Source organism: Syzygium oleosum, unplaced genomic scaffold, assembly GCF_021117445.2.
Source record: "Syzygium oleosum isolate NSW1041296 unplaced genomic scaffold, Sole_v2.1 Sole_v2.01, whole genome shotgun sequence".
Taxonomy (NCBI): Eukaryota; Viridiplantae; Streptophyta; class Magnoliopsida; order Myrtales; family Myrtaceae; genus Syzygium; species Syzygium oleosum.
This window is the reverse complement of record NW_026607485.1, coordinates 26516411-26542966: the sequence shown is the minus strand read 5'-3', so window position 1 is coordinate 26542966 and position 26556 is coordinate 26516411. Positions and strand designations below refer to the sequence as shown.

The 26556-nt window shown below is 40.3% G+C and overlaps 3 protein-coding genes across 4 annotated transcripts; 2 read left to right on the top strand and 1 right to left on the bottom strand.

Annotated features, from left to right (window-relative positions):
- Positions 1 to 1638: 1638 nt before the first annotated feature.
- LOC115686309 (thioredoxin-like fold domain-containing protein MRL7 homolog, chloroplastic) lies at positions 1639 to 5291 on the bottom strand. Of its 2 annotated transcripts, none has more exons than XM_056309871.1 (5): positions 4561 to 5291; positions 3921 to 4005; positions 3593 to 3704; positions 3341 to 3481; positions 1639 to 2041 (listed from the first exon to the last, which is right to left on the bottom strand). In XM_056309871.1, exons 1-4 carry the CDS (start codon positions 5274 to 5276, stop codon positions 3378 to 3380), a joined length of 1017 nt encoding a protein of 338 aa, XP_056165846.1. In that variant the 5' UTR covers positions 5277 to 5291; the 3' UTR covers positions 1639 to 2041; positions 3341 to 3377. The 2 variants fall into 2 exon arrangements, with proteins under 2 accessions (XP_056165846.1, XP_056165849.1); XM_056309874.1 differs by lacking the exon at positions 1639 to 2041 and adding an exon at positions 3070 to 3191.
- A 1202-nt stretch (positions 5292 to 6493) lies between these two features.
- LOC115686313 (heat stress transcription factor A-5) lies at positions 6494 to 12189 on the top strand. The gene is made up of 2 exons (XM_030611547.2): positions 6494 to 6805; positions 10785 to 12189. The coding sequence occupies exons 1-2, from the start codon at positions 6584 to 6586 to the stop codon at positions 12012 to 12014; spliced, it is 1452 nt and encodes a 483-aa protein (XP_030467407.2). The 5' UTR covers positions 6494 to 6583; the 3' UTR covers positions 12015 to 12189.
- A 6171-nt stretch (positions 12190 to 18360) lies between these two features.
- On the top strand, positions 18361 to 19221 carry LOC115686318 (protein RALF-like 24). Its single transcript, XM_030611573.2, has one exon. It carries the CDS (start codon positions 18486 to 18488, stop codon positions 18903 to 18905), a length of 420 nt encoding a protein of 139 aa, XP_030467433.2. The 5' UTR covers positions 18361 to 18485; the 3' UTR covers positions 18906 to 19221.
- The last annotated feature ends 7335 nt before the right edge of the window (positions 19222 to 26556 follow it).

Here is a 26556-nt window from a genome sequence, read left to right as displayed (position 1 = left end):
ACCAGTATCGTTCATCAACCGACCGGTCATGATCAAAGACGATAGAAAGATGAACACAGTACTTCCGACACGAAAATTGAAAGCGAACTAGGCCAGTCTCAATCAGAGACGATCCATATGCACACTATATGAAGAGAAGTCGATCTGTTTTATGACCCCTTATTTAAATTCTTTCATTAGTAAAAGTTTGTAGTATGTGATCTTCCTCGTGATTTCTTGTCCCCATACAATGTCGAAGTCGAGAAAATTTACATTCTGTTTCGGGTCCTCTTCATCTCGTGTTTTTGGCAGAAATTAGAAATGTTCAATAAAGATTAATGTTCTTTCACCATTTAGTATCAAAGGGCTGCACAAAACAGTCAAAAGGGCAAGCACAAGCGGAGGCCGGTGAGTGATAGCCATCGAGTTCAATGATCGTCTGATCCCAATTGATAGCTTCACACTAGAACAAAAAAATCTTGCAGCCTTATTTTGACGAGCAAAAGGATCAGCAAAAGTTTACAGTGTCTTGAGGATCCCTACACTATACAGCAATATAATAGTTTCCACTGGCGCAGAATCAAAGCTTAGCTACTCATAACTTCCGATTGAACCATGAAGAGTGTATGCCTAAACTAACTTAACAGGAATTTCAAAGCATTCTAAATGAAAAGAAGAGAGAAACTGAAAAAAAGAACATAAATGGAATCATGAAGGAAAAATTCGCAATCAAAAATGCGATTTGATGATCTGAATCAACTGTGGTCTGAATCCAAGAGCAATATTGCTTTTAGATGGATAATAGTGGCCTAAAACTGAGAACAAAGAGCTCAAATCAAAAGGCCACTTGATGAACTTCAACATAAAAAATGAGAAAGGGTCCCCATCCAAAATCATCACGTGATATGATTGAGATCATATCTGAAATCATGTTCGTCGTTACCTCATCTTCAATCTTTTTCAACAAAAGGTAGTGTTTGGAAGAAATTTCAGTAGGTGAGGGAAATGAAAAGAACGAAAATGGAGAGAGAGAGAGAGAGAGAGAGAGAGAGAGAGAGAGAGAGTTACTTTCTTTTTGTTGTTCGGGAGAATGATAAATAAAGGAGAGGGAAATGAAAGGAAAGACGATAGTTATACACTTATACTTGCAATTCCTATCTTAAACTCTCAGTACTTCATTGGCAAAGAAAAATGTAGGCCTTTCTAATGTTAACATTATGGTATACAGGGAGTAGGTAAATGGAGATCCTAAAATAAAGGTGTTGTATGATAAATAATCAATTTTGCTAGGAGACATTACAGAGGTGCGAACATGTTCCTTTAGGATGGAGGTGCGTACATGACATAGGACCAAAATTTAGGGAAATATTAGAAAGACAAAGTTTAGGTAATTTTTGTTCTTCAATTAGCAAAACAGTTTGCTTTCTTTCCAATATTGGGACGATTAGTTTAAGTGGGCTGCCCGGAAAGTTTTTCAGCTTTAATTCAAAACCTCCTCTTTCATCGTCTTCCAAACAATCAGAGGAATCTGATTTTCTCTTCTAGTTTTCCCTCTACTAGTTCAATCCACTTAAAGTCTATGCTCCCAGACAAAAGCGAATGTTTCACAGCTTAGAAAAGCGAATGTGGCTGAGCTATTTCCTCAGTATGATCTTTGAAAAAATTTTAGAACATAATTCTTCTGCAAAAACAAGCCATCACAAACTGCAGAAAAGTTATGCAAGAGCAATTTACTTCAAAAACTGAGACAAAGTTCTCAAGAACCACCAAAAAACTTATATTAACTTGTACTAGGAAATTAGTCTGCAGTCTAAAGCATTTCAGAGAATTCTTCCAGAACACCAGTAAAAGACTGCACTATCCCACACAGAAGCAAGTCCTGTTGTAATCCGAGCCAAGCAACCATTTTGAATCTCAGTAATTCCAGGTGATGGATAACGGGTACTTGCCAGCTCCTTCCTTCCTATGTGAAGATGGTTCCCCACTGACTTGGGCTTCCCTGTATCAATGCATTTGTGGCTTGTCTGGTAAATTGCTTCCAGCATATTTTGCAGTCATCCATCTGCAAATGCAACATTTTGGTAAGAATCTGCTTTTCCTCTTGCCAAATCCCTATTAAAAAACATAACCGTGCCCAGAAACAAGTCTAATTTATTATTCTAATATGGCTGATTCGAGTTACTCACACCAAGCAACTTCTTTTTTTTTTTTTTTTGGTAAGGAAACCAAGCAACTTCTTTTATATTGAGTGGGGAGTAAAAAAAGAGTTCCTTATTGAATTTGATATCTTCCTTCTTCTCCCATGTCTTTAGAGAAGAAATTTTCATGCAGCCATGGTTATCTCAATAAACTTCTTAATCTCCTACCACTTTGCCTGCTTCAAAAGTCAGTAAGGATAATTCATATCCAAACAAGACCTGATACTATTGCAACAATTTCTCAAGGTGCATAAACTTCATATAAAGAATCATAAACATAGGAGAAAATCAAATAGAGTCGCAAAAACCAAATATCTTGCCAATAGTCCTGATATTAACTGTTTACTTAGCCGTTGGCTCTACATGCTGATTGACTCCATGCTGATTGAATGACCAATCAACAACCCTTAAAGGTTCCAAATGGATCCAGGGTAGAACCGGTAACTGGACGGATCGGTCCAAACCGATCCTCTTTTTCGATCTAGGATTTGACCCGGGTTAAATCCAATCGCTTTCAAACCCAATTCAATTAGGAAAATTTTAATTTGGCTTAATTGGATCAAAAATAGCAAAATTGTGACAAAATTGGAGGGGGGGGGGGGGGTGTTGAGGGCTGGCAAGGGTCGCCGGCACTAGGCGAGTGCTCGAGGGGCCCTCGCTGTGGCCGACGAGGGCCACCAAGTGGCTTGTTGCAACATGTCAAAGATTGTTTGAGTGAGTTGGATTGTTTCAGTTCTTTCTTATTTTGGTCCAGAAGGATGGCAACCAACCATCCAATTTTCTAACTTCTAGGGGACGATATACAGATCCTGCTAAGCCTTTCTAAATGTGATCAACAAGTGCATGACGGAGGCAAGCGAGCATTGGATAAGAGGAAGCCAGTCACCTTCCATAGTCTGATTGCCCTTGTATTTTCTATTCATATCTGAACAAGTGCTAGTCAGATCCTCAGAAAGAAGAAAGCCCACATAATTAACGCTTTGTCTGTAACATTAAGGTGTGTTCCTTTCTTATCTGCATGACATGTACCATGTCTTGATTAGTACACGCTCTTCATCATATCAAGAGGAATACTGACTGATCAAGTAGAGGCATTGTCAATGGTTAACCATTTAAAGGACGCATGCAACTATACTCTTTATAGTTGGATCAAAAGCAGCTACCTGTACCCAAAGACAAATGCCAGATCCTGACTTGCACTTAATAAGGTAAATTCAGGGCTGCACCATCAACCCATGAAGGTTTCTTTGCATTATAGTAGAAATGTGCAATCATTTGAACCAATTCATCAGCTGTTCGAAACTCTGTATGGACAAGGCAAAGGATTATATGTCAAGAACCTAATCATGATATGATTATCGAAAGCAACTAGGAACTTTCATCCTCATGAATAAAGATAAGGTTTTAGATCTTACCTTTCTCCCTGTACAAAATCCTGTTTCCACGTAAAAATAGTATTTGCGGGCTCTCTTTTACTTTAAGAGCATATGCCAAATCTCTTTCGATGTTCATATCTACTTTAACAGCCTACAATGACAACAATGACAATCAGAGAGGGAAGAAACACCATGCTTCACCAACATCTATACTGGATTATCGGTAATGATCTGCTCCAAGATATTAAAAATAAAGTTTCAGGGTAAAAAGGGCTGAGGACAAAAGGTTTAAAACTCAAGAAGCAGCAATGCCCCAAGACCGAAGAAAATGCAACCATTAAAGTAAAGAAGTTTGACTATGGCATACTCGAGGTGGTAATCGGTCTTTCGTCCCCCAGTAAACTTTGATAGCATTTTCTAACTCTTTCAAAACCTTCCAGTTATCAGATGCCCTGCAATAGGATGTAGCATTCACAGATTACGATTTCTTTCTTGATTAATTGCAAGACCAAAAACAAAAGAAAAACAGCACTCAATTTTCTCAACAGCTCAAACTCAAAGACAATACATGTATGAAGAAGACATTCTACGGTAAGCGAAAATGCAGACCAGATCAGGGACTACAGCCGAGAACAGGTAGCCCAAGGTATAGATACCACAGCTAAGAAATAATCACATTAACAAGTGAATCAGAACTCTCATCTTGACAGAATGTGGCAATAATCCCACACAATAATCATAAAGTGGGCTATGCAAATCCAAACTCTTGTAGTATTTCAATAATCAGCCACCCCAGTCTATCCAAAGACTATATAACTCTCAATTCATGATCTTACATTATCTATTTCTTGTTTCTTTGGATTGCTCGAAAGCTGTTTGCTGTCTCCAGATTTTGTTATCAACATACTGTCGTATTATTTTCCTACATACAACATCATAACCTACTCATACTAATGCCACTGGAGACCGGCAACTTGTCCAGATGAGGGGGACTTCGATGATCGAACCTGTTGTATCTTTCGAAAACGAGAACAACCATCGGGCTCGGATGGAAAGCGAAGCTCTCCCACTCCAAACAATTGATCTCCTTGACCCAACTGTCCTCCACCTCCCCTTCCCAGTCAATCTCGGAACCATCTTCTCCAACCACGTTCTTGATGGGGTGCTGCTCGAAATACTGCGACGCCCTAATCCCCCAACCCACGTCCGCATCCAACGGCCAGCTCGAGCTCTCCTCCTCAACCACAAACTCCTTCCCCACCTCCGCAGCCTCCTCCTCCTCCTCCTCATCGTCCTCATCCTCATCCTCAATCTTCTCCTTCATCATCACGCCCTCCGCGACTCCTTCAAACGCCTCCGGATCCTGCTCCCTGATGGACGCGAACGCCCGGTCGAGCGAACCCCTGATGAAGTCCTCCACCGCCTCGGCCTCGCTCCGGCGGCCCCTCCTCCTGGGCCTCCGCGGCTTCGTCGTCGGGAGGGGCGCCGCCCCTCCGGCCCCGTCGCCGCCGGGGCCGCGGCGAGGCTCGGGCTCCGGACCGGACGGTCCCCGGGAGGAGGCGGCCGCGCGGGGGAGGGGTCCCGGACCGCGCCGGCGGCCGCGGCCGCGATCGGGGCGGAGGGAAGATGAAGAGGTGGAGCGCAGGCCGAGGCATGGCCGGAGCGCGGAAGGGAGCGACGCAGGGAGACGTTGCGGCGTGCAGATGCTTTGAAAGAGCGCCATATTTACTACGGAGGAAGTGAGGTTGCGAGACTTTGGGGAACGGAGGGAGCCAGCGGGAAGGGTAAAAGAGGGAAAGAACTTTCAATTGATGAAGCTACTTAACTTTTATTTCATTTTTCCGACTTGTAATATCTTAATATATTGAAACATAAATTTATATGTAATTTTTTTTTTGTAATTTCTTTTCGAATTGAAGTGGTATTTATAAATTTTGACGGGAATAGTTTTATGCAATCTTAAACAAACGACAGGGGTGAGCACCGGTCCGGTTTCAGCTTGGGAACCGAGCCGAATCACGAGTCCCATTTTTAGGGTATTCTTTAATTTTGTCGGTGGTGCATGTCAAAGCTTCTTTTTCTGTCACCATTGGCTAGTGGAGTACTCTGTTATTCTTTGACAGTGAACTCTTCTATCTCAAAATAATTTTCTCCAAATACATCAAAGACTTTAGCAAACACCGTGCCGCATTCTCACCTAATCATCACGCGTCCCGTTTTTAGGGTATTTCCTTAAAATAAACACGGCCTAAATTGGACAGCGGAGGTGATAACTCCCTGACCATAAATTTTCCTAAAATAAGCGTTGAGATGGCAAGAGTGTAAAGTAAGGCAAAGTGATTTTTTAAAATTTAAAAACGACGTAAAATTAGCTCAATATGATAAACTATCAAGCATTCTAAAATTCTTCAAACCCCACCACTTTTAGGAATATTTTTTTTGGCGAGGTTTGCTCTTAAGCACTCAAAAAAAAAAACATGAGGTCATGACTCCAAATAACCATACTCACCATCCCCGACCGTAGCCAAATAATGTTTATGTTATTATATATCTAACATGCTTGTTAAAAAACTTATTCTTTAGTTTTTATAAGAATCTCTAAATAAAAAAAAATAATCGTATTTTTCATTGTAAACCCCTCTGGAATGTAGAATATATTCTCACCCTCCAAAGCAGGGGAAAATCTGACAAGACATGTTACATTATTTATTGCCTAATCTATAATGAAAAGCAATATAATATATTTTTTGTTGGCCAATTAAATAATATAATACATTGAAAATAAGGATTATTGCAAACGGTTATTTGTTACCCAAATAATGACACGTCGGCCGACCGAACCTTCGGCCCTCCCGGTTCGACCCGCCATTGTTGTTTTACGGTCCAAAGCTTGGTCCGAAAAGTCAACACGGGGTGGCTACCCAAAACCCTGACCTGGTCAAACCTGACTCTCTCTCTCTCCTTCCCAAAATTGGTGGATTCTCTCTCTCTCTCTCTCTCTCTCTGCCTCTCGTTCTCTCCCTCCCCGCGATGGACGCAGCGCCGCCGGCCGCCGGCGGCGGGGGCCCGGCGCCGTTCCTGCTGAAGACGTACGAGATGGTGGACGACGCGGCGACGGACGAGATCGTGGCGTGGAGCCCCGGCAAGGCGAGCTTCGTCGTGTGGAACCCCCCGGAGTTCGCTCGCCTCCTGCTCCCCACCTATTTCAAGCACAACAACTTCTCCAGCTTCATCAGGCAGCTCAACACCTACGTGAGTCAGACGGAATCCTCGTGTTTTGTTTTGGGTTATCGCGGGTCTCGTTTCGCGCGGATTGATGCGTGCGTTGGCCGCTATGTCGCGATTGATCGTGAAAATTCTCGTTCTGATTGCTGGCGTGATGATTGCTGTCGTCTTTTTGGGTTTGTGTTGTGGTGCTTTGCTTTCCTGTGGATGATATTGGGGGCATCGAATCTCTTGTCGGATTGAAGAGTTGGTGTTTTATATGAGCAAGAAGTTTCCGCAGTTCGCCTCTTCTATCCGTTTCTTTGCTTTCGCGTCTTTCTTTCATGGGTTCTGCTTTTTCTGATCAGTGGTTCTTCTTGCATTGTGATAGAAAAGAAATGTGAATTCCGCATCTTAAGCTTATATGCCGCTATCAGGGGTCTGTAATAACTAATCCTTTGGTACACGAGTGCATTATGCCTACTTTTGGTTAAGCTTTCTTCTGATTAATCTGGATAATGTCTGAAAGTCTGCGCGAATGTCAGTGTTTTACGTCTCTTGAAGTCATTTCTCAACTATTTTATAATGATAACCAAATGTAATTGGTGGACCGATTTCCCATTCCTTTGCAATTCCTTTTGTTTTACATTGATTCGGGGCTTTGTGGGAGCATATGTCGCCACTGTTCCACTGATGATCACTTTGTTTATGTATTAATAATAGTGTCTCTCGAGCCGAGCCTTTCGTTACTGCCAATGTTACCTCGCTCCCTAGTGTTGCCATACTCAAAATGGTTGAGGCAAATAGGAAAGGCAACTCCAAGAAGGAATTATCGTTTGATGGATTTTTGTGAGGTTTGGTTTGGGTCTCGGAAACATGATAGAAAGACATCACTTTGATAAATTTCGATATATTTCTTGATTGCAGGGAATGATTTTCTCTGTCTAATGTTATAAGTAGACCTATGTATCATAACGGATTTTCTATATCAAAGAGATCAAGACTTTCCTCATAATAGCTATTGACCACGTGCATGGTTGGTTTGGACGACTTAGCTAGAAAATGAAGTTGGAAGCAACTTGCTAAATCCTGGTGTCTCCCTTTCTTAATGTTTATTTATTTCTGTTGTTGCCTTCTTTTCTTCTGATCCTTATGCGTTTCCCTAATTTAAGAACTACTATCTTGCATGATGTTTTACATCTATATGGGTACGATGCCAAAGCTAGGTATCTGGAATTCAGCGGTCAGTATGGTATTAAGACCAAGAATTCCTACATCAACCTGGTGTTGGAGCATTCTTTCTTGCATCATTTCATTCTTGGAGCTAGAGCTTTCTAGGATTGGGGTATATGTCTGTTGAGCCCTAGCCATTAGGCTAGCTTTTTTGAGACCCTTTGTGTTTGCCCTATCGTGAAGGTTCACTTCATCTCTCTGTGTGGTTGCACGTGTGAGTGAGATTAAAATGATGTTGATATCCTGGAGGCAGTGTTCTTCTCTCTGCTTGGAACATGTTGATGGAGGCTTGTTAGGTCTACAAGAAATGCTTAAGACTCACTTCTCTTGGCCAATTTCATTCAGTTAAACCTCCGAGGTGGAAGGGAGAATATTTTGGGAGGACATAGGAAAACTGGAGATGTGCAAGGTGACCTACTAAGCCGGAATGGTTCGGTAGGAATTGGATTGGGTATTTCTAGATACAAAAGTCGAGAAATTGGAAATAAAAAGTAGGTTCTAGGCTAGGGGGTCTTCTCTACCGAAATATGATTTCAGATTATCTATGATATCAAATGGTCATCTTTCTTCAAAATACATATGAGCATCTTTCTTGGGCGTTATGAAGCCAGAAAGGTTGGGTTTGGAGGATAGGCATTGCTATAAGCTTGGTAATTCGGGATCAAAGCATTATCTTTATTGTACTTTTATCTGTCTTTCATCTTCGTATTTAATGATACAATTAAGCTTTATGTTTTATGTTTTTGACTTTTTTAGACCAAAAAAAAAACTTTCTTAGACAGATAACAGGGACTATATTATATGAATTGCTTTTATTTTTATATCAACTATGTTGGCAACCACTAGCTAGTTATTACTGGAAAAATTGACCACAGAAAAGTATAGGGTTCCTAGAATCTATGTAGTGGACATGCCAGCTTCCACTGTAATTCTAGAAGTGAATAGGTTGGTTTCGAGTTGTGAAGGATGCAGGATTTGATTCTTTTTTGGCGCAGGGTTTTTTAGTCCTTTTGGGGTGTGTGGGGGTTGTTTAATGATAGAGTCTATCAATGGTAAAAGTACTCATTAAGTGGGTTTTAATGCTTACAAAATTAATGGTAAGATGCTTAAAGAACATCCAGGACAGGGAAAAAAAATCATAGTATGTGGAACACAAAACAGAAATATTTATCATCAATTTTGCTAGAAAAGTGCATTATAATGTACAAAAAGACATTGAAATTTTGTCAGTCCACCGGTCAGAAAGGGTAAGAGGAAAAATAAACGATTTATAGAAAGAAAAAAATACTAAAGAGGAAAGATGAAAGGCAACGGAAGAGTGTAGTGGATTTGTGTTTTTGCTAGCATTTTTTATGGTTCTCTCTCTCTCTCTCTCTCTCTCTCTCTCTCTCTCTCTCTCTGCTGTCATCAGTTGCTTGAGTCATCCACTGCTATAAAAGCACCAAAGGCCAATCATATGCTCTCTTCGGTGATCAGACTCAGAGGGGTTGGGGATTGGGGGAGGGGGGGTGAGGGGGCCGTCAGAAATTTTTTGGCAGATACCCACTCAGTCTTTGTTCACTCTGTGTTCTATGCCCCCAGAGAAAAAACTGAGTTTTCCAGGTTATATCTTATGATGAGGTGCTCTGAGGTGATACTCATGTCAATGTTCTGCAAAAGTTTGTTAAACGGGGGAAGTTCTCTAAATAGTAGGTATGCTCTCTGAATTAAATTACTTCTGAAGAAGGGAGAGCGACATTATAATATGTTGGAATTTGATTTTAAGTAATTCAATGTCGTAGTGGAGATGAGAATTTTATACGTTCCGATCACATGAAATGAGATTAAGAGTGGGGGTTTTTCCTGCCTCAATCTCCTGTATGGCTAGAAAGAGGCGAGCTTCATTCATTTTACGGAGCAGTGTGGAGAGTAGTTCAGTGTTCTAAATGTGGTTGATCGTCTTGTCTAGAGCCCATGTTAGGGTTCTGTGGTTTTAATATTGCAGCAGTTATCTTAGGCTTTCTGTGAGGGTGAAGATGAATTGATAGGAAATTGCAGCCAGAGGAATCTTCATGTTAAATCAATTTACATTTTTCGTAGATGAGTTGATGGCATAATGGAAGAGAACTTGCAAGGTTGAAGTGCTTCTAATGGCAAATTGGCAACACTTTTTGTTTGATATAGACTCCAACAATCGTGAACTGCCCTTGCCTCATGAAATAACTTCAAAGTTTTTATATACTTCCTCCGCTGGACCTCCTTTAGGGTTAGTTCTTTCACTTGGCAAATTAGTTTCTGACAGTCAGGCCAGCTCTAGATGGAGGCTGCTACAGTGCTATAATCAAATTCTTAAGAAAATCAGGTGCCAACTTACCTTTTGGATTTGGAACTAATAATGCGCTTCGTGTTGAATCTGGTACAGATACTGGATATTCATTGAGCTTTAGAGGATTTGATCTCTTAATTTAAACTCACTGCATGATCACAGTGTCCTTCACTGATTCAGCTGGTACTTGTTATTTTCTTTCTTTTGGTGTGGTGTTTTCTGGACTTCTTCAACTTTAGTGTGTTTGTACTTTGAGTTCAGCTCTGGGTACATAAATTAATGCCCTTCAATGGCGCCTTTCTCAAATAGAGGAATTAAATAGACAGAGAAGCTTCTTATTCAAATACAGTTTTTAACTGGCCATCATTTACACGGTCTTGCTAGCACAATCACATCACAATTTGGGTGTGCTCTTATTGTGGTTGGGTCATCAGTTGCTGGAAAATCAGGTTTCTAATATGCCTGCCTCGTACTGAAAACCATATTCAGGGATTCCGAAAAATTGATCCTGAGCGATGGGAGTTTGCTAATGAAGATTTTGTGAAGGACAAAAAGCATCTTCTCAAAAGCATCCACCGCAGAAAGCCCATCCATAGCCATAGTCAACCTCAAGGTTCGATGGTGGACCCTGAAAGAGCAGCATATGAAGAAGAACTAGAGAAGCTTAACCATGATAAAAGTGCCCTTGAAGTAAAAATTTTGAGGCTCAAGCAGCAGCAGTCTATTGGGAACCATCATATGGAGGAACTTATCCGGCGAGTGGGAGGAATGGAACAGAGGCAGGAGGATTTGCTTGCATTCCTGGAAAAAGCTCTCCATAATCCTAATTTTGTCGAACATCTGACTCGGAAAATTGAGTCTCTGGATCTATCAGCATATAATAAAAAGAGAAGGCTTCCCCAAACTGATCATGGAAGGCCAGTGGCGGAGAACAGTGTGGATACTCATAGTAGCTCAAGACCGGAGCTTGGAAATATTTTCCAGCAAGATTTCTCAAATAAGCTTAGGCTCGAGCTGTCACCTGCAGTTTCGGATATTAATTTGGTTTCCAATAGCACACAGAGTTCAAACGAAGATGGGGGAAGCCCACGGAGAATTACATCAGAAAGTGACCCGAAAGATGCTCCAATGAGAACGGAGAGCCTTTTATGTGCACCTGAAGTATTAGAGCTTTCAGATACGGGGACTTCCTTCACGTTCAAGATGGATTCATCTATGCAAAGGAAACCACCAGTAGATGAAAGCCCAAGGATGCATTCATTGCCTGTGAATCTAGCTCCTGAAGAGGGAGACAACAATGTTTCATGCCAACTAAATCTAACTCTTGCATCTTCTCTGTCGCAAGTTGACCAAACTCAACAATTTAATCGTCTGAATGTGTTAGGTCCAGAAAGTAGCAAGTCTCCAGATGTGAGATCAAATGCCAGTATCACAGAATCTGGTTTTGGGGTTCTCCAGAAGAATAGGAATTCGGACGAAGAGCGTACAAATTCCTCCTCATTGCCTGAGGCTCAAAACAACAAACAAACTACAGCTCCTGCTTCGGGTAGAGTGAACGATGTGTTTTGGGAACAGTTTTTGACAGAAAGACCCGGATCTTCGGAGAATGAGGACGCTAATTCTAGTTACAGGGAAAACTCGTACGATGTGCATGATGATCGAAAACCAGGCCCTGGAATGTCCAGAGATTCTAAAAGCATGGAGCGTCTCACACTGTGAGAGTAAAGCCGGAGCTGAAGATCAATGATAAGCTTTCTTTGGGTTTCTTATTGATCATCTTTGTGCATTGTACAACATGCTCATAATATGATTGTATCTCTGGATTTTGACAAATCGCTCATTTGATGCAACAATAAGGCCATAGAAAATGAAGTTACATACACTGGTTCATTTAGGGGCGTATAGTTCTATATATGAAGTTACACATTTTATTGCGATCATGAGGTGCTTCTGGGAGTATTTTTTCGACAGGACTCCATGGGCTAACGAGGCGCCTAGCATATTAGATATTTTACTGTTAATTCTGGCTAAGTGTTCGATGTCCTATGTATTTTGCGAACTTATGTTGATTTCATGTCATGATATACTCAATCACAACGTACTTGTGGAAGAGAATACTTGGACCGTCTCCTGCTTCTGGATGGTGTAGAATGGCCTAGTTTTGTGTGCCTTGGATAAAATATTATGAAGGAACAGGTAGTTGCTATTGACAGGTGGTTGGAGTCACTAGTCAGTCTAGGGAGGAAAAGAACTGGGCAAGAAAGTGACTTTGGATTTGGGACAAATTCAGCATTGAAGTGGACTAAAAAAGGAAGTCTTTCAAAGCATTTTCTTGTACTGCTTTTAGCAAATGGTAGAAGACATTGCAATGTTTGTGCAGTCGGTGGCCACCGAAGGCAAACACGTGTGTTTTTTTGGCTGAGTTTCGATCCCCCATCTCCGTTAGCACTACTTTTGAAATCCAATATGCTCCCAAAACTAACAAGAAGTTATTTAGTATCTTATTAACCGGTGCCCCAAGTCACTAGCGAAGCACATTCAATTTTCGAGATAATGATTACATATAATACGATAAGAAATGTTTAACAAAACGTGTAAACCTTCCATAATTGCTTGATAACAAGTACCCTAAGACATTTGTTAACAGAATTCTTGTTTATACCGGTGGATAATGACATATAGGGCTCGAAAGACAAAACAGAAAATCATATTTCATCACAATTACGGTGCTTTTTCACCGTACTTTAAAAAATAGTGCAATGTAATGGTTGTATCTGCATAGTGTTATTTCGATTTATGTATTATTAATAAAGATAAATTAGCGAATCATTAGATTTCTCATTTGCACTTAACTAAGTTTCATCAACAAAAACAAGTCGTCCTCAAAAGCGGAGGTCTTATTTGGTTGCTAAAAGTTTTTCAAAATTTATGCTTTCATTTCTGTGAAAACGGAAACTGTCTCGAAAATGCTTTTGTTAAAGGTGAAAACAATAATTCAAAGTTATTTTCGTTTTATATGCTCAACATGATGAAAATTAATAATACAATAACAAGTATTATGTTTTTTAGCTTGCTAGTTTACACAATATAGTTAAAAAATAATCATATTCAATTCTAATAGAATAATGATTCTACACTAAAAAAATAAATACGAATACTATTAATAAAAGCTCCGGCATTTTCCACCCCATTTTTGACTATGTACACGCCCGACCACCTTGAATTGACTATGTTTCCACGCAAATACTAAGATCAAATATGGGACCCATTCTTGATTTAATTACTCTTTTTTTCCTTCTTTTTGTTTGGTTTTTCTTCTTCTTTTGTCTTTTCGTCTTTTCTCTATTTGGGACAAAAATGGTGTTCATCTTTTCCAAAAAAAAAAAAAAAACAAGATAGTTTCTTTGGCAGATAGCCAACCATTTATTGTGTTGATGAGTTGTGTACTTCTTATCTTTTATATTGTATTAGGAAACCATTATTCTAAAACTACTCTAAGCACTAGATAAATGTTTTTGGTTTAGCTATAACTTTAGTACGTGTCATTACGTTATAATTCGAGTATTTTTAACTACTTAAATTTCTTTACAATACTTTTTACAACTAAAACTTCTCACAAATTAAAATTCTAAATTTAAATAAAGAAGAACTTTTTTTTTAATGTACTTTAGTCTATGGGCATTTTCGTCTTTTTTGCTTTTTCTTTTTTTTTCCCATTTTTTTCCTTTCCGACGAGGGGGCCCTTGCCGGCGTCGGGCGAGGGCGAGGGCCACCCTCGCCGGCGTCGGGCGAGGGCCGCCCTCGCCAAATCCGCGAGGGCCACCCTCGCTCACCCGAGCGGCGACCCTCGCGGCGTCGAGGTCGCCTCGCACAGGCGAGCGAGGCGGCCCTCGCCCGACTCCGGCGAGGGTGACCCTCGCCCGACGCCGACGAGGGTCGCCCTCGCTGAGTAGGGCGAGGGCCGCCCTCGCTCGCCCAGGCGAGGCGACCCTCGCCCAGGCGAGGCGACCCTCGCCCGACGCCGGCGATGGCCACCCTCGCTCGACGCCGGCAAGGGCGGCCCTCGCCGAAAAGGAAAAAAAAAAAAAGAAAAAGCAAAAAAGACGAAAATGCCCATGGACTAAAGTACATTGGGGTAAATGTGTCACAAATAGCATAGTTTGGGGTTTTTGGTGTCACAAAAAAAAGTTCAGGGTAAATGTGTCACAAATGGTAAAATTTGGGGTTTTTGGTGGCTTTTTCCCTTCTAAAAAAGTTTGGCTCCTTTTAAGTCAAATGCTTGATCTTATGGTTGTTGGAGTTTCTAAATTATCTACTTTACTTATAATTGTGTTTATTTGATTTTATCAGTACTTCGGAAAGCTAAGAGCACAAGTTGAGAGCTATAGCTCATTCAAGAGGGAAGAACTTCCCATTTTGGAAAGTTCGGCTCCTATTAGTCAAATGTTTGATGTTGTGGTTTTTAGACTTTCCAAATAATCTAATTTACTTATATTTGTGTCCATTTTGAGTTTATTAGCACTTTAGAAAGTCTAGAGCACAAGTTTACGGTTATAGTTCATTTTAAAGGCTTTACAATACTTTTGACAACTAAAACTTCTCATAAATTAAAATTCGAAATTTAAATAAAAGATGAGCACTTAAAATATACGGATTAAATGACGCATATTGATAGTTAAACCAAAAGCATTCATTAAAATTAGTAGATGATTCTTTTCACCCTCACTCGTGCTTAGGTTATTTTTAGAATAATGATTTCCTACGGCGAAATAAAAGGTAAGAAATAGGCAACTCATCAACACAATAACTAATTGGCTACATGCCAATTAAATTTACACTAGTTTCCTTCCAAATGGGAAAAGGAAAAAAAAGAGAAATTAAACAAAAAAAAGGTAAAAAGTAAGCTCATATCAGGAGTGGGACCCATACTTGACCATGGTCTTCGTTTTATGGGTAAAATTAGGGGTGAGCATGGTTATAGGGTAAAACTTGGAACCTGATAATTGAATTGGTGAAAACCTATCGGTTCCAGGTTCAAGGATATGCATGATAGGTTTTAGGTTCCAAAAATTGATAAACCTATTTCGACGAGTAGGTAACTTGGAACCTGGAACTTAAAACAAGTTTCTGTGTTTTTCTTAGTGTATATTTTTGCGCGATCATGCAGTATCTTATGGCGTCCGATGATGAGTGTATAAATGGAACCACTAGTCTGAACTTTCATTTTATGACGGAACTTTTATTTTGTTAATGTTTCATATTCATCACGTGTTTAAATATAAGTTGTGGTCAGTGAATTGTAACAGCAAGCGATGGTCATTAAAAATGATGATTCACTACAATTGTTAAATTAATAATACAAGTAGAATCTGGGTAGACCCTGAAACCGACCCTGTAACCTATGACATGGTAGGTTTTAGGTTTCAAGGTGTGCGGGATGGGTTCCAAGTTTCAAAATATGAAAAATCTGCTCCAACAAGGAGGTTCTAGGTTTCAGAAGTTCCAAAAGCATGCTAAAATGGGACTTGTAAAAAATAATATAGCCAACTCAAGATGGTGAGGGTGTATGCCATGACAAAAATGGGATTGAAAATGGGCGAGCCAATTTGATAATGAAAATAATTATGCTTTAATCATATATCACGAAAGGTCATATTTGATCATTTCGGCAAGCCAAAACAAAGACTTAGGGTGCGTTTGGCAACCATTCTATTCCCGAAAGCTGATTCTGCTAAAAAATGATTCTTTTTTATTTCGTGCTCGGGAACAATTTCTAAGCATTTGAAGGCGTTTGATAACTGTCCAAAATTTCTATTCTTGGAATAGAAAAAGAACAGAAATGCATTTGGTAACTGCACAAATTTTCTTTTTATTAATAATATTTTAATTTTTTTTAATATTTCTTTCCTTTTTTTTTTTTTTTTTTTTTTTTCTCCCCTTCCCCTTTCTTGGCCATGGCCGATCCGCAGCGGTGATCGGCGATTGGCCACGAGCCAAGGCCGAGCGGCGTCGCGGCCCTTGCTACTGGTGAAGCCGGATTGCCTCGCCGACGGCGACCTTGCCTCTGGATGGAGGGCGTGCCTTGGCCGCGAGCCACCTCGGATTAGGCAGCGACGAGGGCTAGCCCCACCACCTAGGTGGCGAGGGTCACGCCGTCGCCGCTAGCCCGGCCTATGGCACACGTCCTGGCAGGCCAGAATGAAGAAGAAGAAGAAACCAAGAAGAAAGAAGAAAACCAAGAAGAAGAAGAAACAAAAAAATTTCTTTTCCATTTCTGATTTTTGTTCTAGAATCAAGAAGCTACTTTTTTTTGCTTATTGATTTTCCAAAACTGATTCTGGGAACAAATTTCTTATAAATTTGTGCCCAGGAACAAAAAATTTACCAAATGGATTTATGTTCCAAAACTGATTCTGGAAACAAAAGAACAGAAAAAGTTACTATTTAGCAACTTGCCAAATGCGCCCTTAGTCTCGGAATAACTATTCCATTTTTGTGAAAAAAAATCACGGAGCAACTATTTCATTTTTATTCCAGCTCTATTTTATTCTCACGAGAAATTAAAAAAGTCACGTGAGTGCATCAAGAATATTGAAAATCTGATCTATTTAGGGCATTTTAAAATAAGATTTGAATTCAAATAATGATTGCGCACCATGCTTATCCATGATAGGTTGGGGACCATATAAAAAGTGGGGAGTTCTTGTTTCTTTTGTTTTTCAGCTTCTTTATATTATAAAGATCTTTATTTTATAACGGAACTTTTATTTTGTTAATATTTCATATTCTTTGTATATCTAAATATAAGTTGTGATCAGTGAATTGTAGTAACAAATGATGGTTATTAAAGATGATGATTAACTGTAATTATTCAATTAACAGTACAGGTAGAACCTGAGTAGACCTTGAAACCAACCTTGTAACATGTGACATGGTAGGTTCTAAGTTTCAAGGTGTGCAAAGTGAGTTCCAAGGTTCAAAAAATGAAAAACCCGCTCCAATGAATAGGTTCTAAGTTTCAAAAGTTCCAAAAGCATGCTAAAATGGGACTTGTAAGGAATAGTATAATCAACTCAAGATGGTAGGGGTATATGTAATAAAAAAAATGGGATTGAAAAAGGGCGAGCCAATTCGATAATGAAAGTAATTATGCTTTGATCATATCTCACGAAAGGTCACATTTGATAATTTCGGCAAGCCAAAACAAAGACTTATAGTCTCGGAATAACCATTCCATTTTTGCGAAAACAAACCACGGAACAACTATTTCATTTTTCGTTCCAGCCCTATTTTATTCTCACGAGAAAATTAAAAAGAGTCACGTGAGTGCATCAAGAACATTGAAGATCCGATCTATTCAGGGCATTTTAAAATAACATTCGAATTCAAATAATGATTGCGCACCACGCTTATCCATGATATAGGTTGGGGACCACATAAAAAGTGGGGAGTTCTTGTTTCTTTTGTTTTTCAGCTTCTTTATATCAGGGATAAGTGCATTCAAAATCCTAAAACTTGTTACAAAAGTGCAATTGAGTCCTAAAACTTTCAAAAAGTGTAAACAAGTCCTAAAACTTGTTACGAAAGTGCACTTGAGTCCTAAAACTTTAAAAAAGTGCAAACAAGTCCTAAAACTTGTCACAAAAGTGCAAACAAGTCCTAAAACTTATCAAATTGGTTCAATCAAGTCATTTCATTGATTGTACTTTTTGAAAATTTTAGGACTTGTTTGCACTTTTATGACAAGTTTTAGGACTTGTTTGTACTTTCGTGACAAGTTTTAGGACTTATTTGCACTTTTTGAAAGTTTTAGGATTCAAGTGCATTTTCGTGACAAGTTTTAGGACTTGTTTGTACTTTTTGAAAATTTTAGGACCCAATTACACTTTTGTGATAAGTTTTAGGACTTCTAGTGTATATATCCCTTTATATTATAAAGATCTTCGCTCTTCAAGCTGTTGGCCGGTAAACAGTAGCGCCAAAAATTATCCGTAAGCCAAAAAGTGGAGATCGCACTGTCTCGCAACTTTGCATTGATGATCCTTCCCAACTACCGATTTGGCAAAAGGAAGCACCTGTCTCTGTCTCGCCCTGTCTGTCTCTCTCTGCCCCTTCACAGGAACACCGCACAAAACCTCAAGACAAGAAACCCAAGAAAACCTGCAAAGAGAAAAAAAGACCATACCCAGGATGCTTCGGATCAACCTCAACCACTGCCCGAGGACCCCCGCCTTGTCCCTGGCCCTCCTCCTCTCCTGCTTCCTCCACACCCACCTCGCCATTTGCAATGCCGCCCCGGTCCTGCGCGGTCGCGCCCCGAGGAGCGGCGGCGAGATCGACGCGGCGCCGTCGCGGGCGTGCTCGCGGAGCATCGGGGACTGCTTGTCGGAGGCGGAGGCGATGGAGATGGAGTCGGAGACCAGCCGGAGGGTGTTGCTGATGCAGCAGAGGAAGTACATCAGCTACGCGACGCTGAGGCGGGACATGGTCCCCTGCACGACGGCCGGGGCGTCGTACTACAACTGCCACTCCGGGACGGCGAACCACTACAACAGAGGCTGCGAGGTCATAACCTGGTGCGCGAGAAACATTAGGGACATCAAAACTTGAAGGGCTCGACTGGCTGCATGGTGGGTCTGATCTCGGTGGGATGGTGGTGGTAATTAAATTTTTACTCCGTTTCTGTGTAACTGTTATTGCCTTTTGGCGTGCTTATCGTGTGGCTGCAATGTGGTGCTGTTAATGTGTATATGTGATCCCAATAGTGACTCGACCCGTGATACGAAGAAGAAGGGGTGCTTCGGAAATCGAACCCTTCTTTATCAAATATGATGCTTGATAAAGGTTCCTTAAGCACTTGTTAACATGATCCTGTTTATCATGTACATTACTAGTATCAATGATGCTGATTCTTTGCTGGAGATAATGAGATGCAGTCTCCCCTTTTAAGAGCTTTCGACATTGAGATTTGGTGAATGATGGAATGGGTTTTTTTTATTTGAGTTCTTGTAGGAATAGTTGTAGGAGTTTTGCCACTGTAACGTGTGCCTTTTTCAGTTTCAATGTCAAAATATGCGTGCATCTTAAAGTGCTTCTTGTTGTGGTTATTAACTTGCTTGCAATAAAAATCAAGCCACAGTGGGATTTGAGTTGTTGGAGGCTCGATGCTAAACTTCTCTGTGCCTTCGGAGTCAGAACCACCAATGTCATCCTCCATAAGAATGCTAAGTTATACTATTTATCCCAAAACATATCATGTATGGAGTTCAAATTTGTCATTTTGACGGCTGACATCCTTATCCTCTTACAAATTGGGTGATGAAGGGTCTACAAGTTGTTACTAGAGAGTCAAGAACATGCTATCAAAGTATACAGCATCTCTAAATGATTAAAACCTGAAGTAACAGAGTTCATAAAATTGGCGACAACCAAGCATTTGCATGGCTTAGTGATCGCATTGTACATAAATCAAATCTATAGGAGATTCAGCTTTTACTGCCAGGTGTTTACAATATTTCGATGTTCGTTAGCTTGACAATTGACAAATTTTTATGTCGCCTTGATATAGTATGACCTTATCTATCACAAATTTCCTTGATTCCCCTACACACTAGGTGCATGGCCACATGTATTCTAATGGTTTCTTATATCATTGATTCTGAAGCTGGTGCTAGGGAAGACCGAAGTAGTATTGAGGAGTCTTTTGTCAATATCTAGATGCTCATTTTGTGGATATCTTTCCCATGGAGATCCAATTCATCAAGTCTTCTTTAAGAAAAAAAGTTTAAATGCTCCAAGTCAAACATACATGCGAATTCATTGATCTAGCGCCAGAAAGCCATGAAACTAGGCTTTGTAGTGGTGGGAATAGAAGCTCCTCCTATCAGCATTCAGTAATTGCTGCAACTGCTGTTCTTGCTGCTGGAATAGCCTACTAGATCCCATTAGGGTACTGGACACCAAAAAATGGAGAGAGAAATGGGGACATAGAAGAGGATCTCAGCTGGAGGAAAGATAATAAGATGAGATTCCTTAAGTAGCGAGAGAGAGAGAGAGAGAGAGAGAGAGAGAGAGAGAAATGGGGACATAGAAGAGGATCTCATTGTGTAATCAGCTGGAGGAAAGATAATAAGATGAGATTCCTTAAGTAGCGAGAGAGAGAGAGAGAGAGAGAGAGAGAGAGAGAGAGAGAGAGAGAGAGAGAGAGAGCACTTTGAGCTCCCTGTTGCTCAAGAAAAGGCTATTGAGTCCGGTGTTGTTTGTGCCATGGCAAAGAGGAGCAGCCTTTTTGCCTAGGAGGAGGTACATGAGTCTAGTGATGTTAAAATGGCTAGTATCTTTCCACGGCTGCCTCCAGCAGGTTTGGATGTGGATTAGTGAGTTTTCAGTGCCCAATGCATCTTTTTTTCCGATGCATGTGGATGTGGTGGTTTGCATATGTCTGTGGGGACTAGTCGAGTTGAAAGAAGGATACAGGTACAGTATATGATACATGGAAGTACTTGAGGACTTCCAAACAAGCAAGAGACAATGATTCAGTCTGTCTTAGCAATTAGATACATTGTGGCAGCCAATATGCAGATCAAGCAAGAAGCTTAGAAAAATCTCGGAAGACATGAGAGAACCAGTGATCTTTGGAAATCAGCATTAGCTAAATTTGAGAAAGGACCAATGTCATATTTGTGGAGTTCACAACTCGAGAGAACTATTTATGTGTTTGGAAGGCATTTTCATGAACCCAGGACATGTATTCAGGAAATCACACAAATGAATGGAGAAATAAAAGCAATCAATGTACGGAATTCCTGCTAATTTCAGAGTTCATGCAAACTTTTGATCAGTCCTGAAGCTCGATGACTTGAGAGGGTGGAACTCAAGTGGAAATATCGGGTCAGGTTTCTGATCATGGTGCAACTTTAGGTCCTTGTTTCTACATGTGGGCTGCCTAACTGTATTGTCTTCTTGAACAAGCTTAAGTTGCTATAATATTGTGGTAGAAGAAGCTTCAGTGTCCATTACTTGTGACCTTGAAAGCGTACCCATGAAATTGTCGATTTGCCTTAGGTAGACATGTAGTTGTAGAACGATATAGCCATTGACACAGCCAATACTTCTGGGTCAATCTTCTTTAGTATCTCTACCAAATATTTTGGTTGTTTCATGTGTCCTTAAATGTCAACTCAAGACAAACAACTTCTAATTATTGCCTGGAAAACGTTGATCTGCTGATTTATCGAGCTAGTATTTGAAAATCTATGAGAACGTTAGAAGATGTCCCATTTGAACTTGTTTTCCAATAGTACTGCAAATAAGCTTTCTGTTAACTCGTACCTTTTGGAGATGAGGAAAACCCTTTTTCTTTTCACTAGTCAAGGAAAACCTTGCTATTGGTATAATTTACTGTGTGCCATTTTGAGTTTTCTGGGCATCTTCTCTGTTTCCCCATTGCCTAGTTCTAATGCTTTGTGAGCCAGATCACTGAAATTGGCCTCGAAGATGATGCATTCTTGGGTTGTCACATTGTATAGGGTCAGGGTCAAGTTGTTTGCCTACCTGTATTACAGGAACTATGTTATGTAGCAATTATATTACAAGCATATTTAGTGTTGTTGTATTATGGACATAGGATGAATGTCTGGAAATGAGAACACTTGATTAGTTCTTTGGTACCCCATTAGCATGTCAGTCAAGTATCGCTGTTAGATGATATACTTTTGTCCAAGTGAAATGACGAACTAAGCTTGCATTACCGAGTGGAGGAAGCCACTTGGTTATGACAGGATGATTGATCCAAATTCAGTTTCCTCAGAAAAATTAACAAACCGGTCCTTCACTGTGTACTGGCCAGTCGAACTACTTCATGGTGCACTCACTCTGGAAGAACTTGGTTCTAATCATGTCGAACATTTTCTTTTATTCTTTTCCTTCTTTTCTTTTACTTTCTTCATATTTGAATTTCTGGCAACAAACATGAGTGTGTCTCCATGTGAAAGCATAGTTTTACAGATAATTTCTTATTTGGCTTCAAAGGCCATATAATTAGTGACTTCCTTTGGCCTCCGTCGGCATGCTTGTTTTGGTTTCATTTTCCTTATTTTCTGTTGGGGCTTCAGGGGGACATCTCATTGGTCCCCTGGCACTGTGGTATCTTACAGAATGAACTCCAAGATGATGAATCCTTTTTGTTTCTTGGAACAGAAGTTATGATGAACCTTGGTGACTAAATTTTGTATCCATACTGATGAGACGGGGCAGTTATCTCTTGGGAAGCTTGGGAAGCTTAGACATAGCAATTTGCTAGTGGTATCATGGCTTGGAAGTTGATAAATAGAAGAAAGGCAGAGGGTGATATGGTGTAGCTGGTGTTTAAGAAGAATGTTGCAGTTATTGTCGCATTGTGAGTTACAAATTGTGACACAAGTTATTGCTGACCCGAATACAAAAGCAAATCTAATATACCGGCAGTGGAATCAATGTCAAATTAATATGTGAACGCACACACGCCATACTGATAATAGACTATGATACCATTTGTTGGGTAAGCACAGTAGAAGCTCAATACCTAGGTCTTGGAAAATTGCCAAGAGAAAGCCCAAGTCCGAATCCATCAACATATCTAGTTGGATCTACATTTACTCAAAAACTTAAGCTAATGAGTTATGGGTTAATTAGGATATATTAACTGCACCAATTATCCGATGTGGCCAAATAATTTGGCCAAACTCTTGCTCTTGAGAGTTTGTTTTGAGCCAACTTGCGCTATCATTCTTTAGCTTTGAGACACTCATAAGTTTGCCAAATGTCAACGAAGGGCTCAAGCCGACAGCTCATGCCACCATTGAGCTAGATCTGGCACTGGTGGCACTCGCCCCAACAACCCCAAAGCTGTGGTTGTGTGACCTTGGCAAGGGCCGCCTCGCATGACTTCAACGAGGATTGCTTGGGGTCACGCAGCCTCAAGCGAGGCTCGTTGGCGCTAGATCTATGCAACAGATCTAGCTCACCAATGATCAGATTTGGGCTTGCCAACGATGTCGTGTGAGGTAAAAATGGTGAGGGTAAACATGGAATTTCAAAAGTTTAGCAATGGCAAAGTTGGAAAGAAAAAAAATGAATTAGCATTCTAGAAATGCTCAATGCCCAATGTTGACTAGGAGCTGCATTGGGCTAACGATCTTTGGAGGATTTTGAAAATGCAGTGACATAATCCCAAAGCTCTCCGAAAAAAATGATCAAACACCACTTGCATATGTCCAAGAACTTCATAGCCTAAAAACCTACTTACAAAGTCCAACCAAACACAGCCGGACTACAAAAGCACCCATCCTGAACAAGTAGGAGTCCATCCTGAGGCCACATCTAGAGGTCTCACTCCATTGGTGCCTCCACTAAATCGTACATGTGCCGCTAACCAAACAGGAGAACATGAAAGTCTTCTTCAGGACTGCCGATTTACTCGATTAATGTTCATTCAAATTGTAACCTCAAATGAATTAGGTTTTTGGTAGCCCCTCAAGTAGAGGGAGGCAAAGTAACTTGAAAGAGGCACCTATGATATGCGGCCTCAAAATCCCAATTAAACATTGAAGTCAACCTATAAAGAGTCATCCTAGAGGGACAAACAATCTCACATATTCATAGCTGGAAGATTCACACAGAATCTACTAGTCTCAGGTCCATTTCCTAGGCTTTGACAACAACCCCATATTGTCCTAGAATTGGCACCGCCTTGTTGTTTTTTGATCGAATCCTGAATGAGTATTGTGATAAGGAGGAGGAATTGGGTAGAGCCATAGACAGCTTCAACAAGCAGCTAAACTGGAGATAGCAAAGATTTGGCGGCTTCACACCCTAGGCTTCCTAATCCTAAGTCCTCACTTGCCAAAACCCAAAACACCTTTTGAGCTCCGGATCCTGGAGGATCTGATTTTCTCGTTATCTTCCTTTCTTTTTCTCATGAAAAGGCTCACACAACCACCGTATGGTTGGCCTGAGTTGTTTAAGACTTGTCTTTCATGACGAAAGTAATATAGGTTTGCTTCCCGAGTCTATCATCGATTTCAAAAGATCTTGGTCACTCGTGAAGGATGGGCTTTAGCTCGGGTGTATCGTCGGTTTTGAGCTTTTCACTCACATTGTGTTGCGCCAAGGGTGAGTGGACGGTGGTGCACGGCTTAATCTACAGCCTTAAATTGAACATTCTCCTACAAGTGACTTATATTTTGCTAACATTAGACACCATTTTAAGGGATCGAAAAATAAAAAGAACGGAATGTGCATACAAAAAAAATGTACAGCAATAAGAAAAGAATAGCGTGATTTTGAATTATTTTAGAATGTAAAATTATTTTTTTGTTAAGTGACCAAGATTTAATCTAAATACAGGATTGAACAAAAGACTGGGATAACATGATAGCATTTGATGTTTCTATTTTGTCCATATAGTCTATAATATATGTCATTATTCTTCTTATATCGGGCAGGAGTGTCTTGTGAAATTTTTTGGATAACAGTTTGAGCTTTAAAGTTGCCTTTGAATTCGCTCTATTAGATTGGATTGGGATTATTTCACATTAATAGGAAGAATCTCAAGGCAGCTAGCTACCCATGGAATATGAATAGATTGCACTCTGATACGTAGGGTGTGCTTATTTGAGTGAAAAAAATTTCCATGAATTAGTTTTCTGGACTTTCAAGTGTTTGGTTTGCAGAAAATTATTAGTCAACGAAAAAACATATACAGTTAAAGAAAATGTGCATAGTTAAACTTAAGAAAATGAATTCTCTAACCTAAAAAGGGAAGTACATTTTTCTAAATAATTTCTCGGAAAGCATTTTCCTTTGTCATGGAGTTTTTCTTGAAACAAACATACCCGTACTATCAATGTACATACAATGCATAGTTTCGAGACAACACATTGCGTTCAATTGTGTATTCGACCCATTATCAACTAAGCTATGAAAACGCCATTGGCAATTGATTGTCGGCCCCATTGGGGCGTGTTGAGATTCACAATGCCAGTGCGGGCCTAATAATTACTAAAGCCCACGGGTACGTGCGCCGAAGAGTAGCAGCAAGCGAAAGCACAAGAGTCGTTATTCAAATTCAGATCTTGTATGACAAAAAACAAAAAAAAATTGCCATCGGAGTAATCAATCGAAGGGGAAGTAATGCCGTGATTTGTTGATCATTGTCTTATGGTCACACCTAGGGGTGTGCATCAGTCCGGTCTGATTTGATTCCCGAATCGGATTGAACCAAACTTGTCGAATATCTAAATTCGATCATATCAACGATGCAAGAAAGTAATGAAAATTCGCACAATACAAGAATTTACATGGTTCAGCAGGGGAGATGTTCCGCCTACCTACGTCCACGGGGAGATGAGATCCGTTTCACTAATAACGTAGAAAAGTGTACAACCACTCTTTCTCACACCCTGCTCTCTATATTTAGAGACATGTTTCGTCCTAAATATATATAGTGAAATCCTACATGGCACAAATTACAAAGTTGCCAACATAGCCTAAAATTTTTAATTTTCCCATATAAATCCTTCTATGACTAAACATAAAACGCCTCTGGCGACCCAGGGGCGCTGCCCCCGCAACCCCTGCCGGGGCGGCTCCCCCCCCGGACCCCTGCCCGCTCACCGAGGAGCAGGACTCCCGTGCTGTCCAGTCGTCAGGGGGCCTTTCGAAACCGCCTCATAATCTCTTGGATAACAGAATACAAGACATCAACCTCAACAAAACTAGCCGGTTATGAGTGGTTCTTAAGGGTACTAGTTTGGTTTCCAGTTCCATAATTGATTCGGTTCCCAATTTCTACATAAGGATTTGGATCGGCCGGACTGGACCAACCCATATTTTCTTTTTATTATGAAGCAATCCCTAAATTAGTAAATTATGTTTCAACCTTCGCTAAAATAGAGTAATGACTTCCATATATATAGAAGCAAACCCTATGCATTCCTCCATAACTTTGTCTGTCCATGTACATACATTCTTTTATTACTTAACACATATTGATACGATGCCATGTAATAAAGTAAGGACTACAAAATTCAGTGGAGGACTAGCCGATCATTAATTAGCGCCGCACTCCCGATCATGTAAATATTCATTTAAAGAATAAAGTGAAAATAATGTTCTTATTTTTCTTTAATGTTGGGAACCCCCACTTATCAAAAAAAAAGAAAAAGAAAAAGGAATCACAAGTTTTAGGACTGACCCTGGAATCGGGAAATGGACTGGGTAG

What these genes read in the sequence shown, in the direction of transcription:
- LOC115686309 (XM_056309871.1), bottom strand. Translation starts at nt 5,276, where the DNA reads ATGGCGCTCTTTCAAAGCATCTGCACGCCGCAACGTCTCCCTGCGTCG. An exon ending in GTTTTCGAAAGATACAACAG is followed by an intron (nt 4,006 to 4,560) that starts GTTCGATCATCG and finishes ATCCTATTGCAG; the next exon opens with GGCATCTGATAACTGGAAGG. An exon ending in GATTTTGTACAGGGAGAAAG is followed by an intron (nt 3,482 to 3,592) that starts GTAAGATCTAAA and finishes TTGTCCATACAG; the next exon opens with AGTTTCGAACAGCTGATGAA.
- LOC115686313 (XM_030611547.2), top strand. Translation starts at nt 6,584, where the DNA reads ATGGACGCAGCGCCGCCGGCCGCCGGCGGCGGGGGCCCGGCGCCGTTC. An exon ending in TCAGGCAGCTCAACACCTAC is followed by an intron (nt 6,806 to 10,784) that starts GTGAGTCAGACG and finishes AACCATATTCAG; the next exon opens with GGATTCCGAAAAATTGATCC.
- LOC115686318 (XM_030611573.2), top strand. Translation starts at nt 18,486, where the DNA reads ATGCTTCGGATCAACCTCAACCACTGCCCGAGGACCCCCGCCTTGTCC.